We start from the raw sequence: 15,526 nt of genomic DNA, 5'->3' as shown, positions 1-15,526 counted from the left end.
AACAATTTCCCAGTTAAACTAACTGGTCTATAGCTTCCTACTTTCTGCCTCCCTCCCTTTTTGAATAAGGACGTTACATAAGCATTTTTTACATCCACTGGAACCTTTCCCGCATCCAGGGAATTACAGAATTTTATAAACCAATGGATCCAGTATCTCCACTTGCACTTCTTTTAAGACCCTAGGACGTAGGCCATCAGGCCCTGGGGACCTGTCTGCCTTCAATTCCAATAGTTGATTTAGTACTTTTACCCTCAGCGATAATGATTTTTCTCAATTCCACCCTTTCATTACCACTGCATTACCAGTTTCTTTTAGGATGGTACTAGTGCCCTTTACCATGGAAACTCATTCTCTCTCTGTGTGTCTCTCTCAGATGTCCACGTGCTGTTACTGGATGATATCCTGGTCTTGATGCAGAAAGTGGACGACAAAATGGTGTTGAAGTGTCACAGCAAGAACTCAGTGGGGGGCTCCATGCTCTGTCCCGTCATCAGACTCGGCAGCCTGCTCGCGCGGGACGTCGCCACAGGTGGGCCACATCGTCATGGGGCTGGGTAGAGCGAACGAGCGGATGTTTCATTCATTCAGGGAATACGAGTGACATTGGCAATGTCAGCATTTATTACCCACTCCAAATTGCCCTTGAGATGGGTGGTGACAAGCTGCTGCCTTCAATACAACTGAGTGGCTTGCTGGGCCATTCCCGAGCAGGTCAAAAGTCTGGAGTCTCACCTAGGCCAGACCGGGTAAGGGCAGCAGATTTCACTGTACCAAGTACTACTCTGGGCTGGCTGCCATAAATTAAAGCTGACTCTGCCACGTGGTACTGAGGCCAGTGCTGTACTGTTGGAGGTGCCAACTTTCAGATCAGATATTAAACTGAGGATTTGTCCTCACTACAAAAGTAAGAGCTCATGGTGTCGAGGGTATAAGCACTGATCGAGAACTGGTGAACTTAACGGGAATCAGAGTAGCGTAAATGAGCCATTTGAGATGAGATGAGTGATGTGCCAAAGGGACCAGGGCTAGAGCCTCAACTATTACAATTAATAGCAAGGGATGAAGGGTCTGAAGGTACAGCTGCCAAATTTGCTGATCACTCAAAGACGGGTAGGAAAGTGAGTTGTGACGAGGGCTTTACGGGGCCTGCAAAGGGTTCCAGACGTCAAGTGAGTGGATAAAAATTGGACAGGCGGACTATAATGTGGGAAAATGTGAACTTGTCCACTTTGGCAGGAAGAATAGAAAAGCAGCAAATTATTTAAATGGGGGAGGGATTGGAGAACTCTTGAGGGGCAGAGGGATCTGTGTGTCCTGGTACATGAGTCAGGAATAGCTAGTATTCCGGTACAAGTGATAAGGAAGGCAAATGAAATATTGTCGTTTATTGCAAGGGAGAATGGAATACAAAAGTAGGGGACTGATAACGGAGATGAAGAGGGTATCCTCCGAAGAAAGGTTGTGCAGGCTGGATCTTCATCCATTGGGAGTTGAGAAGAGTGAGAGTCGATCTTATTGAAATACATTAGATCCTGAGAGAGACCGGACAGGGTGGAGAATAAAGGCTCTCCCATCTAAGACAGAGATGAGCAATTTTTCTCTTACCAGCCTCGTACCAGCCTCCCCGAACAGGCGCCGGAATGTGGTGACTAGGGGCTTTTCACAGTAACTTCATTTGAAGCCTACTTATGACAAAAAGCGATTTTCATTTCTTGGAGGGTCTCGAGTCTTTTGTACTCTCTTCCCCCCAGAGAATGGTGGAGGCTGGGTCAGTAGCTGCGGTTAAGGCAGCGTTCAATAGATTCTTGATTCACAAGGTGGGTGGTGAAAGGTTATCGGGGATAGGCAGGAGTGTGGGGTTGAGGTTACAGTCAGATCAGCCATGATCTTATTGAATGGCTGAACATGCTCAAAGGGGCAATTTTAAAAAAAAAATAACCTTTTTGGGGGGGGGAGGTGTCACTGGCTGGAACCGCATTTGTTCCCCATCCCTAATTGCCCCTGCAGAAGCTGGTGGTGAGCTGCCTTGAACCGCTGCAGTTCATGAGGTATAGGTACACCCACCGTCCGGGAGTTAGGGAGTGAGTTCCAGGATTTCAACCTAGCGACGGTGAAGGAACAACCGATATATTTGCAAGTCAGGATGGTGGGGGACTTGGAGGGGAACCTCCAGGTGGTGCGGTTCCCAGGTATCTGCTGCCCTTGTCCGATAGAAGTCGCCAGTTTGGAAAGTGCTGCCTGAGGAGCCTTGGTGAGTTGCTGTAGTGCGCCTTGTAGATGGTACACATGGCTGCCACTGTGCGTCGGTTCTGGAAGGAGTGAATGTTTGTGGAAAGGGTACCAATGAAGCGAGGCTGCTTTGTCCTAGTTGGTGTCGAGCTTCTTGATTGTTGTTGGATCTGCACTCATCCAGGCAAGAAGAGAGCATTCCAACGGCCTACACCTGCTCCTAATTCATATGTTGGTATTTTCACATCTGCCTGCTCGGGTGGCTAGACATGACCTTGCGGCACGATTTGGAGGGAGAGCAGGATGTGCTCCCTGGTGGCCAGTGTTTATGATACATGTGTGCTTGCCCTGTTAAACAATTGACGATCTGTCCCTGTGAAGCACTGTCCTTTACAAAAGCCTTTTCTTGTGTTGCAGACCGCAAGGCGTTCTTCGTCCTGTTTCAGACCACCACCGGTGCGCAGATTTATGAGCTGGTGGCACAGACGGTGTCCGAGAGGAGAAGGTGAACCGGGTGGGCAAATCCCATTTGGGCCAGGGGTGAGGTGGGGGACTGGCGATCAGCTTCCCGTGGCTTTCGTTCGCGACAAGGAGAGATGAAAGGGTGGAGAGGGCGTGAAAAGAATCACCCAGACCTCCAGATCAGTAGGCCTGAGAGGTTGCTGGGAGGTGGGAGACAGAGGGGACATGGAATGTATTTCATTTTGGTCAAATAGCCCATTGAATCCTGCGCAGCAAATCGAGCTGCTGTTTTGGTGGGTCATTGCTCTGAGCGAGTCAAGATGGGCAGGGGGAGCGTGCAGGCGAACACCACGTGAGACAAGAGTTTCCAGTGTTACAGACAAAGACTGAACCTCCCACTTGTTCCTGTGATTCCCACAGCTGGTGCGAAAAGATCCTGAACACGCAGAATGCCCTCAAGCAGCTGAAACCCTCGATGTTGGGCAGGAACAGCCTGGTGCCACCCGCAACCAACATGCCCCTTAGTCCCACGTAAGTCTCTCAGCAACTTGGGCACTGTCGGAGATAACGAGGGAGGTGAGCAGACCGAGAGCAATCGAAAATGCCCTCGAAAATGCTAAGAAACCACTTGGGTTGATTACCATGGGATAGTGAATTCAAAAGGTGTGAGGTTATGTTAAACCTGAAAGAGAGAGAGAGAGCGGGCCGCAGGGAGGGAGAGAAAGCGAGCGAGAGAGCAGCCCGCAGGGAGGGGGAGAGAGCGAAAGAGAGCAGCCCGCAGGGAGGGAGAGAAAGCGAGCGAGAGAGCAGCCCGCAGGGAGGGGGAGAGAAGAGAGCAGCCCACAGGGAGGGAGAGAGAGAGGGCCACAGGGAGAGAGAGAGCAGCCCTCAAGGAGGGGGAGAGAGAGAGAGAGAACGGGCCACAGGGAGGGGGAGCGAGAGGGGGAGAGAGGGGCGCAGGGAGGGGGAGAGAGAGGGCCGCAGGGAGAGAGAGAGTGGCCCGCAGGGAGGGGGGGAGAGAGAGCGGGCCGCAGGGAGGGAGAGAGAGAGAGAGAGAGCAGCGGGCAGGGAGGGGGAGAGAGAGGGCCGCAGGGAGGGAGAGAGAGCGGCCCGCAGGGAGAGAGAGAGAGAGCGGCCCGCAGGGAGGGGGGGGAGAGAGAGCGGCCCGCAGGGAGGGGGAGAGAGAGAGCGGCCCGCAGGGAGGGGGCGAGAGAGAGAGAGAGGGCCGCAGGGAGGGGGAGAGAGAGAGAGGGCCGCAGGGAGGGGGGAGAGAGAGAGAGGGCCGCAGGGAGGGGGGGGAGAGAGAGAGGGCCGCAGGGAGGGGGAGAGAGAGAGAGGGCCGCAGGGAGGGGAGAGAGAGAGAGGGCCGCAGGGAGGGGGAGCGAGAGAGAGGGCCGCAGGGAGGGGGAGAGAGAGAGAGAAGGCCGCAGGGAGGGGGAGAGAGAGAGAAGGCCGCAGGGAGGGAGAGAGAGAGAGAGGGCCGCAGGGAGGGGGAGATAGAGAGGGGGCCGCAGGGTGGGGGAGAGAGAGAGCGGCCCGCAGGGGTGGGGAGAGAGGGCTGCAGGGAGGGGGAGAGAGAGAGAGGGCCGCAGGGAGGGGGAGAGAGGGCTGCAGGGAGGGGGGGGAGAGAGAGAGGGCTGCAGGAAGGGAGAGAGAGGGCCGCAGGGAGGGGGACAGAGGGAGAGGGCCGCTGGGAGGGGGAGAGTGAGAGAGGGCCGCAGGGAGGGGGAGAGAGAGAGAGGGGGCCGCAGGGAGTGGGAGAGAGAGAGAGGGCCGCAGGGAGGGGGAGAGAGAGAGAGGTCCGCAGGGAGGGGGAGAGAGGGCTGCAGGGAGGGGGGGAGAGAGAGAGGGCTGCAGGGAGGGGGAGAGAGAGAGAGGGCCGCAGGGAGGGGGAGAGAGAGAGAGGGCCGCAGGGAGGGGGAGAGAGAGAGAGGGCCGCAGGGAGGGGGAGAGAGAGAGAGGGCCGCAGGGAGGGGGAGAGAGAGAGAGGGCCGCAGGGAGAGGGAGAGAGCGGGCTGCAGGGAGGGGGAGAGAGCGGGCCGCAGGGAGGGGGAGAGAGAGAGCGGGTCGCCGGGAAAGTGGGAGAGAAAGAGAGGGCTGCAGGGAGGGGGAGAGAGAGAGCGGGCCACAGGGAAAGAGGGAGAGAGAGAGATGGCCGCAGGGAGGGGGAGAGAGAGAGAGGGCCGCAGGGAGGGAGAGAGAGAGAGAGGGCTGCAGGGAGGGGGAGCGGGCCGAAGGGAGAGATGGAGGGAGAGAGAGAGAGAGAGAGAGAGAGAGAGAGAGGGCCGCAGGGAGGGAGAGAGAGAGGGCCGCAGGGAGGGAGAGAGAGAGAGAGGGCCACAGGGAGGGAGGGAGAGAGAGAGAGGGCCGCATGGAGAGAGACAGCCACAGGGAGAGAGAGCGGGCCGCAGGGAAAGAGAAAGAGAGAGAGAGAGAGAGCAGCCCGCAGTGAGGGGGAGAGAGAGAGCCATAGGGAGAGAGAGAGCGAACGGCCCGCAGGGAGAGAGGGGCGCAGGGAGGGGGAGAGAGAGGGCCGCAGGGAGGGGGGGAGAGAGAGCGGGCCTCAGGGAGGGAGAGAGAGAGAGAGAGCAGCGGGCAGGGAGGGGGAGAGAGAGAGAGAGAGAGAGAGAGGGCCACAGGGAGGGGGAGCGAGAGGGCCGCAGGGAGGGAGAGAGAGCGGTCCGCAGGGAGAGAGAGAGAGAGAGCGGCCCGCAGGGAGGGAGGGGGGAGAGAGAGCGGCCCGCAGGGAGGGGGAGAGAGAGAGCGGCCCGCAGGGAGGGGGCGAGAGAGAGAGAGAGGGCCGCAGGGAGGGGGGGGACAGAGAGAGGGCCGCAGGGAGGGGGAGAGAGAGAGAGGGCTGCAGGGAGGGGAGAGAGAGAGAAGGCCGCAGGAAGGGGGAGAGAGAGAGAGGGCCGCAGGAAAGGGGAGAGAGCGAGAGGGCCTCAGAGAGGGAGAGAGGGCCGCAGGGAGGGGGAGCGAGAGAGAGGGCCGCAGGCAGGGGGAGAGAGAGAGAGAAGGCCGCAGGGAAGGGGAGAGAGAGAGAAGGCCACAGGGAGGGGGAGAGAGAGAGGGCCGCAGGGAGGGGGAGAGAGAGAGAGGGCCGCAGGGAGGGGGAGAGAGAGAGAGGGCCGCAGGGAGGGGGAGAGAGAGAGAGGGCCGCAGGGAGGGAGAGAGAGAGGGCCGCAGGGAGGGGGAGAGAGAGAGAGGGCCGCAGGGTGGGGGAGATAGAGAGAGGGCAGCAGGGAGGGGGAGAGAGAGAGAGGGCTGCAGGGAGGGGGAGAGAGAGAGAGGGCCGCAGGTAGAGTGAGAGAGTGCCGCAGGGAGGGGGAGAGAGAGAGCGAGGGCCGCAGGGAGGGAGAGAGAGAGAGAGGGCCACAGGGAGGGGGAGAGAGAGAGAGAGGGCCGCAGGGAGGGAGAGAGAGAGAGAGAGCGAGGGCCGCAGGAAGGGAGAGAGAGAGAGCCGCAGGGAGGGGGAGAGAGAGAGAGGGCCGCAGGGAGGGGGAGATAGAGAGGGGGCCGCAGGGAGGGGGAGAGAGAGAGCGGCCCGCAGGGAGAGGGACAGAGGGAGAGGGCCGCTGGGAGGGGGAGAGAGAGAGGGCCGCAGGGAGGGGGAGAGAGAGAGAGAGGGCCGCAGGGAGTGGGAGAGAGAGAGGGGGCCGCAGGGAGGGGGAGAGAGAGAGAGGGCCGCAGGGAGGAGGAGAGAGAGAGAGGGCCGCAGGGAGGGGGAGAGAGAGAGAAGGCCGCAGGGAGGGGGAGAGAGAGAGAGGGCCGCAGGGAGGGGGAGAGAGAGAGAAGGCCGCAGGGAGGGGGAGAGAGAGAGAGGGCCGCAGGGAGGGGGAGAGAGAGAGAGGGCCGCAGGGAGGGGGAGAGAGAGAGAAGGCCGCAGGGAGGGGGAGAGAGAGAGGGGGCCGCAGGGAGGGGGAGAGAGAGAGAGGGCCGCAGGGAGGGGGAGAGAGCGGGCTGCAGGGAGGGGGAGAGAGCGGGCCGCAGGGAGGGGGAGAGAGAGAGTGAGGGCCGCAGGGAGTGGGAAAGAGAGAGGGAGCCGCAGGGCGTGGGAGAGAGGACTGCAGGGAGGGGGAGAGAGAGAGAGGGCCGCAGGGAGGGGGAGAGAGAGAGGGCCGCAGGGAGGGGGAGAGAGAGAGAGGGCCGCAGGGAGGGGGAGAGAGAGAGGGCCGCAGGGAGGGGGAGAGAGAGAGAGGGCCGCAGGGAGGGGGAGAGAGAGAGAGGGCCGCAGGGAGGAGGAGAGAGAGAGAGGGCCGCAGGGAGGAGGAGAGAGAGAGAGGGCCGCAGGGAGGAGGAGAGAGAGAGAGGGCCGCAGGGAGGGGGAGAGAGAGAGAGGGCCGCAGGGAGGGGGAGAGAGAGTGCGGGTCGCAGGGAAAGTGAGAGAGAGAGAGAGAGGGCTGCAGGGAGGGGGAGAGAGAGAGAGGGCCGCAGGGAGGGGGAGAGAGAGAGAGGGCCGCAGGGAGGGGGAGAGAGAGAGACGGCCGCAGGGAGGGGGAGAGAGAGAGAGGGCCGCAGGGAGGGGGAGAGAGCGGGCCGCAGGGAGGGGGAGAGAGAGTGCGGGTCGCAGGGAAAGTGGGAGAGAGAGAGAGGGCTGCAGGGAGAGAGAGCGGGCCGAAGGGAAAGAGGGAGGGAGAGAGAGAGAGAGGGCCGCAGGGAGGGATAGAGAGAGAGAGGGCCGCAGGGAGGGAGGGAGAGAGAGAGAGGGCCGCAGGGAGGGGGAGAGAGAGAGCGGGCCACAGGGAAAGAGGGAGAGAGAGAGAGGGCCGCAGGGAGGGGGAGAGAGAGAGAGGGCCGCAGGGAGGGAGAAAGAGAGAGAGGGCTGCAGGGAGAGAGAGCGGGCCGAAGGGAAAGAGGGAGGGAGAGAGAGAGAGAGAGGGCCGCAGGGAGGGAGAGAGAGAGAGAGGGCCGCAGGGAGGGAGGGAGAGAGAGAGAGAGGGCCGCAGGGAGGGAGGGAGAGAGAGAGAGAGGGCCGCAGTGAGGGGGAGAGAGAGAGAGAGCCAGTGGGCCGTAGGGAGGGAGAGAGAGAGCGAGCGGGCCGTAGGGAGGGAGAGAGAGAGAGAGGGCGGGCCGGAGGGAGAGAGATTGAGCGAACGGGGCCGTAGGGAGGGAGAGAGAGAGAGAGCCAGCGGGCCGTAGGGTGGGAGAGAGAGAGAGCGAGCGGGCCGTAGGGAGGGAGAGAGAGAGAGAGCGAGCGGTGCAGTAGGGAGGGAGAGAGAGCGAGCGGGTCGGAGGGAGGGAGAGAGAGCGAGCGAACGGGCCGTAGGGAGGGAGGGAGAGAAAGAGCCGTAGATAGGGGGAGAGAGTGAGCGAGCGGGCCGTAGGGAGAGAGAGAGAGAGCGAGCGGGCCGGAGGGAGGGAGAGGGAGAGAACGAGCGGGCCGTAGGGAGGGAGAGGGAGAGAGCGAGTGGGCCGTAGGGAGGGAGAGAGAGAGAGAGAGCGAGCGGGCCTTAGGGAGGGAGAGAGGGCGAGCGGGTCGTAGGGAGGGAGAGAGCGAGCGGGCCGTAGTGAGGGAGAGAGAGCGCGTGGGCCGCAGGGAGGGAGAGCGAGCAGGCCGTAGGGAGGGAGAAAGAGAGCGGGCCGTAGGGAGGGAGAGAGAGAGCGAGCGGGCCGGAGGGATGGAGAGAGAGAGAGCGAGCGGGCCGTAGGGAGGGAGAGAGGGCGAGCGGGCCGTAGGGAGGGAGAGAGCGAGCGGGCCGTAGGGAGGGAGGGAGAGAGAGAGGGAGCGGGCCCTAGGGAGGGAGAGAGCGAGCGGGCCGTAGTGAGGGAGAGAGAGCGCGTGGGCCGCAGGGAGGGAGAGCGAGCAGGCCGTAGGGAGGGAGAAAGAGAGCGGGCCGTAGGGAGGGAGAGAGAGAGCGAGCGGGCCGGAGGGAGGGAGAGAGCGAGAGCGGGTCGGAGGGAGGGAGAGAGCGAACGGGCCTTAGGGAGGGACAGAGAGAGAGCCAGCGGGCCGTAGGGAGGGAGAGAGAGAGCGTGCGGGCCGTAGGGAGGGAGAGAGAGAGAGAGCGGGCCGTAGGGAGGGAGAGAGAGAGAGCGAGCAGGCCGTAGGGAGGGAGAGAGAGAGGGAGTTGGCGGGCCGTAGGGAGGGAGAGGATAGAGAGAGCGAGCGCCGGAGAGAGAGAAAGCAACACTGGATGGATAGAGAGAGGGCCAGATCTGGAGGTAGGGGAGAGAGAGAGCCGGAAGGAGGGAAGACAGAGAGAGCAGGCGTTGGAGTGAGGGGAGAGAGCGAGCGAGGAAAGCCAGCACCGGACGGAGGGGGGAGAGAGAGGGAGAGCGCAGGACGGAGGGGGAGAGAGAGAGAGGGCCGCAGGGAGGGGGAGAGAGAGAGAAGGCCGCAGGGAGGGGGAGAGAGAGAGAGGGCCGCAGGGAGGGGGAGAGAGAGAGAGGGCCGCAGGGAGGGGGAGAGAGAGAGAAGGCCGCAGGGAGGGGGAGAGAGAGAGGGGGCCGCAGGGAGGGGGAGAGAGAGAGAGGGCCGCAGGGAGGGGGAGAGAGCGGGCTGCAGGGAGGGGGAGAGAGCGGGCCGCAGGGAGGGGGAGAGAGAGAGTGAGGGCCGCAGGGAGTGGGAGAGAGAGAGGGAGCCGCAGGGCGGGGGAGAGAGGACTGCAGGGAGGGGGAGAGAGAGAGAGGGCCGCAGGGAGGGGGAGAGAGAGAGGGCCGCAGGGAGGGGGAGAGAGAGAGAGGGCCGCAGGGAGGGGGAGAGAGAGAGAGGGCCGCAGGGAGGAGGAGAGAGAGAGAGGGCCGCAGGGAGGAGGAGAGAGTGAGAGGGCCGCAGGGAGGAGGAGAGAGAGAGAGGGCCGCAGGGAGGGGGAGAGAGAGAGAGGGCCGCAGGGAGGGGGAGAGAGAGTGCGGGTCGCAGGGAAAGTGAGAGAGAGAGAGGGCTGCAGGGAGGGGGAGAGAGAGAGAGGGCCGCAGGGAGGGGGAGAGAGAGAGAGGGCCGCAGGGAGGGGGAGAGAGAGAGAGGGCCGCAGGGAGGGGGAGAGAGAGAGAGGGCCGCAGGGAGGGGGAGAGAGAGAGAGGGCCGCAGGGAGGAGGAGAGAGAGAGAGGGCCGCAGGGAGGAGGAGAGAGAGAGAGGGCCGCAGGGAGGAGGAGAGAGAGAGAGGGCCGCAGGGAGGGGGAGAGAGAGAGAGGGCCGCAGGGAGGGGGAGAGAGAGTGCGGGTCGCAGGGAAAGTGGGAGAGAGAGAGAGGGCTGCAGGGAGAGAGAGCGGGCCGAAGGGAAAGAGGGAGGGAGAGAGAGAGAGAGGGCCGCAGGGAGGGATAGAGAGAGAGAGGGCCGCAGGGAGGGAGGGAGAGAGAGAGAGGGCCGCAGGGAGGGGGAGAGAGAGAGCGGGCCACAGGGAAAGAGGGAGAGAGAGAGAGGGCCGCAGGGAGGGGGAGAGAGAGAGAGGGCCGCAGGGAGGGAGAGAGAGAGAGAGGGCTGCAGGGAGAGAGAGCGGGCCGAAGGGAAAGAGGGAGGGAGAGAGAGAGAGAGAGGGCCGCAGGGAGGGAGAGAGAGAGAGAGGGCCGCAGGGAGGGAGGGAGAGAGAGAGAGAGGGCCGCAGGGAGGGAGGGAGAGAGAGAGAGAGGGCCGCAGTGAGGGGGAGAGAGAGAGAGAGCCAGTGGGCCGTAGGGAGGGAGAGAGAGAGCGAGCGGGCCGTAGGGAGGGAGAGAGAGAGAGAGGGCGGGCCGGAGGGAGAGAGATTGAGCGAACGGGGCCGTAGGGAGGGAGAGAGAGAGAGAGCCAGCGGGCCGTAGGGAGGGAGAGAGAGAGAGCGAGCGGGCCGTAGGGAGGGAGAGAGAGAGAGAGCGAGCGGTGCAGTAGGGAGGGAGAGAGAGCGAGCGGGTCGGAGGGAGGGAGAGAGAGCGAGCGAACGGGCCGTAGGGAGGGAGGGAGAGAAAGAGCCGTAGATAGGGGGAGAGAGTGAGCGAGCGGGCCGTAGGGAGAGAGAGAGAGAGCGAGCGGGCCGGAGGGAGGGAGAGGGAGAGAGCGAGCGGGCCGTAGGGAGGGAGAGGGAGAGAGCGAGTGGGCCGTAGGGAGGGAGAGAGAGAGAGAGAGCGAGCGGGCCTTAGGGAGGGAGAGAGGGCGAGCGGGCCGTAGGGAGGGAGAGATCGAGCGGGCCGTAGTGAGGGAGAGAGAGCGCGTGGGCCGCAGGGAGGGAGAGCGAGCAGGCCGTAGGGAGGGAGAAAGAGAGCGGGCCGTAGGGAGGGAGAGAGAGAGCGAGCGGGCCGGAGGGATGGAGAGAGAGAGAGCGAGCGGGCCGTAGGGAGGGAGAGAGGGCGAGCGGGCCGTAGGGAGGGAGAGAGCGAGCGGGCCGTAGGGAGGGAGGGAGAGAGAGAGGGAGCGGGCCCTAGGGAGGGAGAGAGCGAGCGGGCCGTAGTGAGGGAGAGAGAGCGCGTGGGCCGCAGGGAGGGAGAGCGAGCAGGCCGTAGGGAGGGAGAAAGAGAGCGGGCCGTAGGGAGGGAGAGAGAGAGCGAGCGGGCCGGAGGGAGGGAGAGAGCGAGAGCGGGCCGGAGGGAGGGAGAGAGCGAACGGGCCTTAGGGAGGGACAGAGAGAGAGCCAGCGGGCCGTAGGGAGGGAGAGAGAGAGCGTGCGGGCCGTAGGGAGGGAGAGAGAGAGAGAGCGGGCCGTAGGGAGGGAGAGAGAGAGAGCGAGCAGGCCGTAGGGAGGGAGAGAGAGAGGGAGTTGGCGGGCCGTAGGGAGGGAGAGGATAGAGAGAGCGAGCGCCGGAGAGAGAGAAAGCAACACTGGATGGATAGAGAGAGGGCCAGATCTGGAGGTAGGGGAGAGAGAGAGCCGGAAGGAGGGAAGACAGAGAGAGCAGGCGTTGGAGTGAGGGGAGAGAGCGAGCGAGGAAAGCCAGCACCGGACGGAGGGGGGAGAGAGAGGGAGAGCGCAGGACGGAGGGGAAGAGAGAGCGAGATCGTGCCGGAGGGAGGGGGGAGAGAGCAAGTGAGCGCCGGAGGGAGGGGAAGAGACAGGGTATCGAAGAGAGGGCACAGAAGGGGGCCCCGGAGGGAGGGAGCACATGAGAGCCTGTGCAATAACAAAGTTGGTTCAGAAACGAGATGGCATCAAGGTGACTGGAGATGATCTTGAGCACGACGACTGCATTGGACCTAATGAAAAGCCCAAATACTAGTAGGAGCCAAAATTAAGAGGGCTTACGAATAAACAGAGGGCAGGGATTTCCAGTGATTGCTAAAGAAGCAGAGGAAATGTGAGGAAAGGTTCTTTGTTCACTCAGTTATGGTGATCTGGGATGCACTGTCTGAAAGGGCTGTGGGAGTCAATCCACAAGGAACGTCACAGAATTCTTAACTGTGCAGAGGAGGCCATCCGGCCCATCATTCCTGCTCTGGCCCTCCAAGTGTGACTCCCCTGCCTCTTCCTCTTTGTTGCATTGTTTCTCTTCAAATACTCAATCGAATGCCCTCTTGAACATCTCGACTAAACCTGCCTCCACCACATCCAGATCCGACCATTGGTTGTGAGAAAAAATGTTTTCTCATACCACTTTTGCACGTTTCCAAAACTCTATTGGACTTTTTGTAATTGCAATGCTGCAGCTAAAGAGCAGGGGAATGAGTTAAATCACACTACCAAAGAGCCAGCAAATGCTCGAGGGGCTGAATGGTCGTCTTCTGTTCCTGAGCAGTAGAATGAAGGGGCCGAATGGCCTCCTGTTCCTGTGGAACTGACCCGTCGGGCTGAATGATTTGTGTCTCTGTCAGTCTGCTTTTAAGTCTGTTCTAACTCTCGTCTCGCCCCCCCAACCCCACCCCAGCATGTCCTACAGGGAGCCAATGCTCAACTCGGAGAACAGCTTCACAACTCGTGACAGAATCAACTCTGACTTCAATGGTAAGAAAGGGAAGGTGATGAAGGAAGAGGCCCCGAAGGCAGGCTGAAGCCCAAATGGATTTTGATGTGGATAGGGGCGGGGGGGTGGAGGGAGAGGAGGGATGGTGGGGTTGGTCTTGCTCCAGGGACCCGGGTTCAATTCCGGGTTGCCTCGGGTGACTGTATGGAGTTTTCAATTGCTCCCCATGTCTGCGTGAGTTTCCTCCCACAGTGCGGGTTAGGTGCATTGGCCATGCTAAACTGCCCCTTTGTGTCCAAAGGGTTAGATGGGGTTACGGGGATAGGGTGGAGGTATGCATAGGGTGGGCGCGTGGGCTTAAGTAGGGTACTCTTTCCGAGGGCTAGTGCCGACTCGATGGGCCAAATGGCCTCTCTCTACGCTGTAAATTTGATGAGACTGGCAGTGTTTCACATAGCTGTTTGCTTTGGGGCCTGGGCTCACAGTCCCAAGCTGAGAGGGGTGAAGGGTGAGAAAGTAGTTGGGTTGGAGGGGTTCTGTGTTTCGCTTTGAGGCGAGGGACAGTTCGAGGTTTGGGCTTTGCGGATCTGGGTTGGGTTTGGAGGAATGGGGTTGGTGATGGAGTTGGGCTTTGGGACTTGTTGGGGGGAGTGTGTTGGTTGGCGGGGGTTACAGTAGCTTTGATTTCTGTGTTGGGGAATTGATGGAAGGTGTGGGTTGTGTTGAGCTGGAGGTTGGGTTATGTTGGGGGGGGTTGGTTGGAGGTTGGGATTGGGTTCGAGGAGATTGGATGGGGTTAGGTGTGGGGAGGGCTGGTTGCTGGGGTGGGAAGGGGGGATTGTTGAGGGTGATGCGATATTGAGTCGAGGGGAGTTGGGAGGATTTTACACATCCTGAATCCTAAAGTCATGCCTTCACCCACCTGCAACAATGAGGTCTTCCTGTCTTCACAGCAAAGGAGAGTGACGGTGTATCACAGGACAGTGGGACTGCAGAGCTGAGTGTGGATGACCACCCTCCCACAGAGATCCCAGGACAGAGTGTGGGCCAAGTACTGACGGAGCTCCTCAAGGCCACTGATGTTGATCTGATGAAATTGTCCTCAGGGCCATCCGAGCATGTCGCAGACGAAGCATTGGAAGATGGTGAGAGCCCCCAGGCATGATTTCCTGCACGTTCACTCACTCACACAACTCACTTTCTCGATCTCTCGCACGCACAAACTCACTCTGACACATGCTCACACACACACACACACACTCCCTCTTACACACTCACTTTCACGCACATTCATTTTCACACAGGCGCGTTCTCCCACACAGGCGCGTTCTCCCACACAGGCGCACTCTCCCACACAGCCACGTTCTCCCACACAGCCGCGTTCTCCCACACAAGGGTGCTCTCCCACACAGGGGTGCTCTCCCACACAGGGGTGCTCTCCCACACAGGGGTGCTCTCCCACACAGGCGGCTCTCCCACACAGGGGTGCTCTCCCACACAGGGGTGCTCTCCCACACAGGCGGCTCTCCCACACAGGCGGCTCTCCCACACAGGCGCACTCTCCCACACGGGCGCGCACTCACACACGGGCGCACTCTCCCACACAGGCGGCTCTCCCACACAGGCGCACTCTCCCACACGGGCGCGCACTCATACACGGGCGCACTCTCCCACACAGGCGGCTCTCCCACGCAGCCGCGTTCTCCCACACGGGTGCTCTCCCACACAGGCGGCTCTCCCACACAGGCAGCTCTCCCACACAGGCGGCTCTCCCACACAGGCGGCTCTCCCACACGGGCGCACTCACACACGGGCGCACTCACACGCGGGCGCACTCACACACGGGCGCACTCGCACACGGGCGCACTCACACACGGGCGCACTCACACACGGGCGCACTCACGCACGGGGGCACTCCCACACGGGCGCACTCTCCCACACGGGCGCACTCTCCCACACGGGCGCACTCTCCCACACGGGCGCACTCTCCCACACGGGCGCACTCTCCCACACAGGCGGCTCGCCCACACAGGCGGCTCTCCCACACGGGCGCACTCTCAAACACGGGCGCACTCTCAAACACGGGCGCACTCTCAAACACGGGCGCACTCTCAAACACGGGCGCACTCTCAAACACGGGCGCACTCTCAAACACGGGCGCACTCTCAAACACGGGCGCACTCTCCCACACGGGCGCACTCTCCCACACGGGCGCACTCTCCCACACAGGCGGCTCGCCCACACAGGCGGCTCTCCCACACGGGCGCACTCTCAAACACGGGCGCACTCTCAAACACGGGCGCACTCTCCCACACAGCCGCGCTCTCCCACACAGGGGCGCTCTCCCACACAGGCGCGCTCCCCCACACAGGCGCCATTTCCCACACTGACGCCACTCTCCCTGCCACACTCGGGCGCTCTCCCTGCCACACTCGGGCGCTCTCCCTGCCACACTCGGGCTCTCTCCCTGCCACACTCGGGCGCTCTCCCTGCCGCACTCGGGCGCTCTCCCTGCCACACTCGGGCCCTCTCCCTGCCACACTCGGGCGCTCTCCCTGCCACACTCGGGCGCTCTCCCTGCCACACTCGGGCGCTCTCCCTGCCACACTCGGGCGCTCTCCCTGCCACACTCGGGCCCTCTCCCTGCCACACTCGGGCCCTCTCCCTGCCACACTCGGGCGCTCCCCCTGCCACACTCGGGCGCTCCCCCTGCCACACTCGGGCGCTCCCCCTGCCACACTCGGGCGCTCCCCCTGCCACACTCGGGCGCTCCCCCTGCCACACTCGGGCGCTCCCCCTGCCACACTCGGGCGCTCCCCCTGCCACACTCGGGCGCTCCCCCTGCCACACTTGCTCTCTCTCCCTGCCACACTCGCTCTCTCTCTCCCTGCCACACTCGCTCTCTCTCTCCCTGCCACACTCGCTCTCTCTCTCCCTGCCACATTCGGGCGCTCTCCCTGCCACACTCGGGCGCTCTCCCTGCCACACTCGCTCTCTCTCTCCCTGCCACACTCGGGCGCTCTCCCTGC

General features: G+C 62.4%; 1 protein-coding gene across 1 annotated transcript in view; it reads left to right on the top strand.

Annotated features, from left to right (window-relative positions):
• LOC140386597 (rho guanine nucleotide exchange factor 11-like) overlaps positions 1-15,526 on the top strand; it is a 64,304-nt gene that overhangs the window by 19,790 nt on the left and 28,988 nt on the right. Inside the window, exons 5-9 of the mRNA XM_072469069.1 lie at positions 377-532; positions 2,650-2,737; positions 3,115-3,225; positions 12,462-12,538; positions 13,451-13,642. Coding sequence (XP_072325170.1) covers positions 377-532; positions 2,650-2,737; positions 3,115-3,225; positions 12,462-12,538; positions 13,451-13,642 — 624 coding nt within the window. The remainder of the gene's footprint in view (positions 1-376; positions 533-2,649; positions 2,738-3,114; positions 3,226-12,461; positions 12,539-13,450; positions 13,643-15,526) is intronic.

The sequence above is a fragment of the Scyliorhinus torazame genome, chromosome 12 (genome assembly GCF_047496885.1).
Source record: "Scyliorhinus torazame isolate Kashiwa2021f chromosome 12, sScyTor2.1, whole genome shotgun sequence".
NCBI classification, from domain to species: Eukaryota; Metazoa; Chordata; class Chondrichthyes; order Carcharhiniformes; family Scyliorhinidae; genus Scyliorhinus; species Scyliorhinus torazame.
This window is presented reverse-complemented; position numbering and strand designations above follow the sequence as displayed.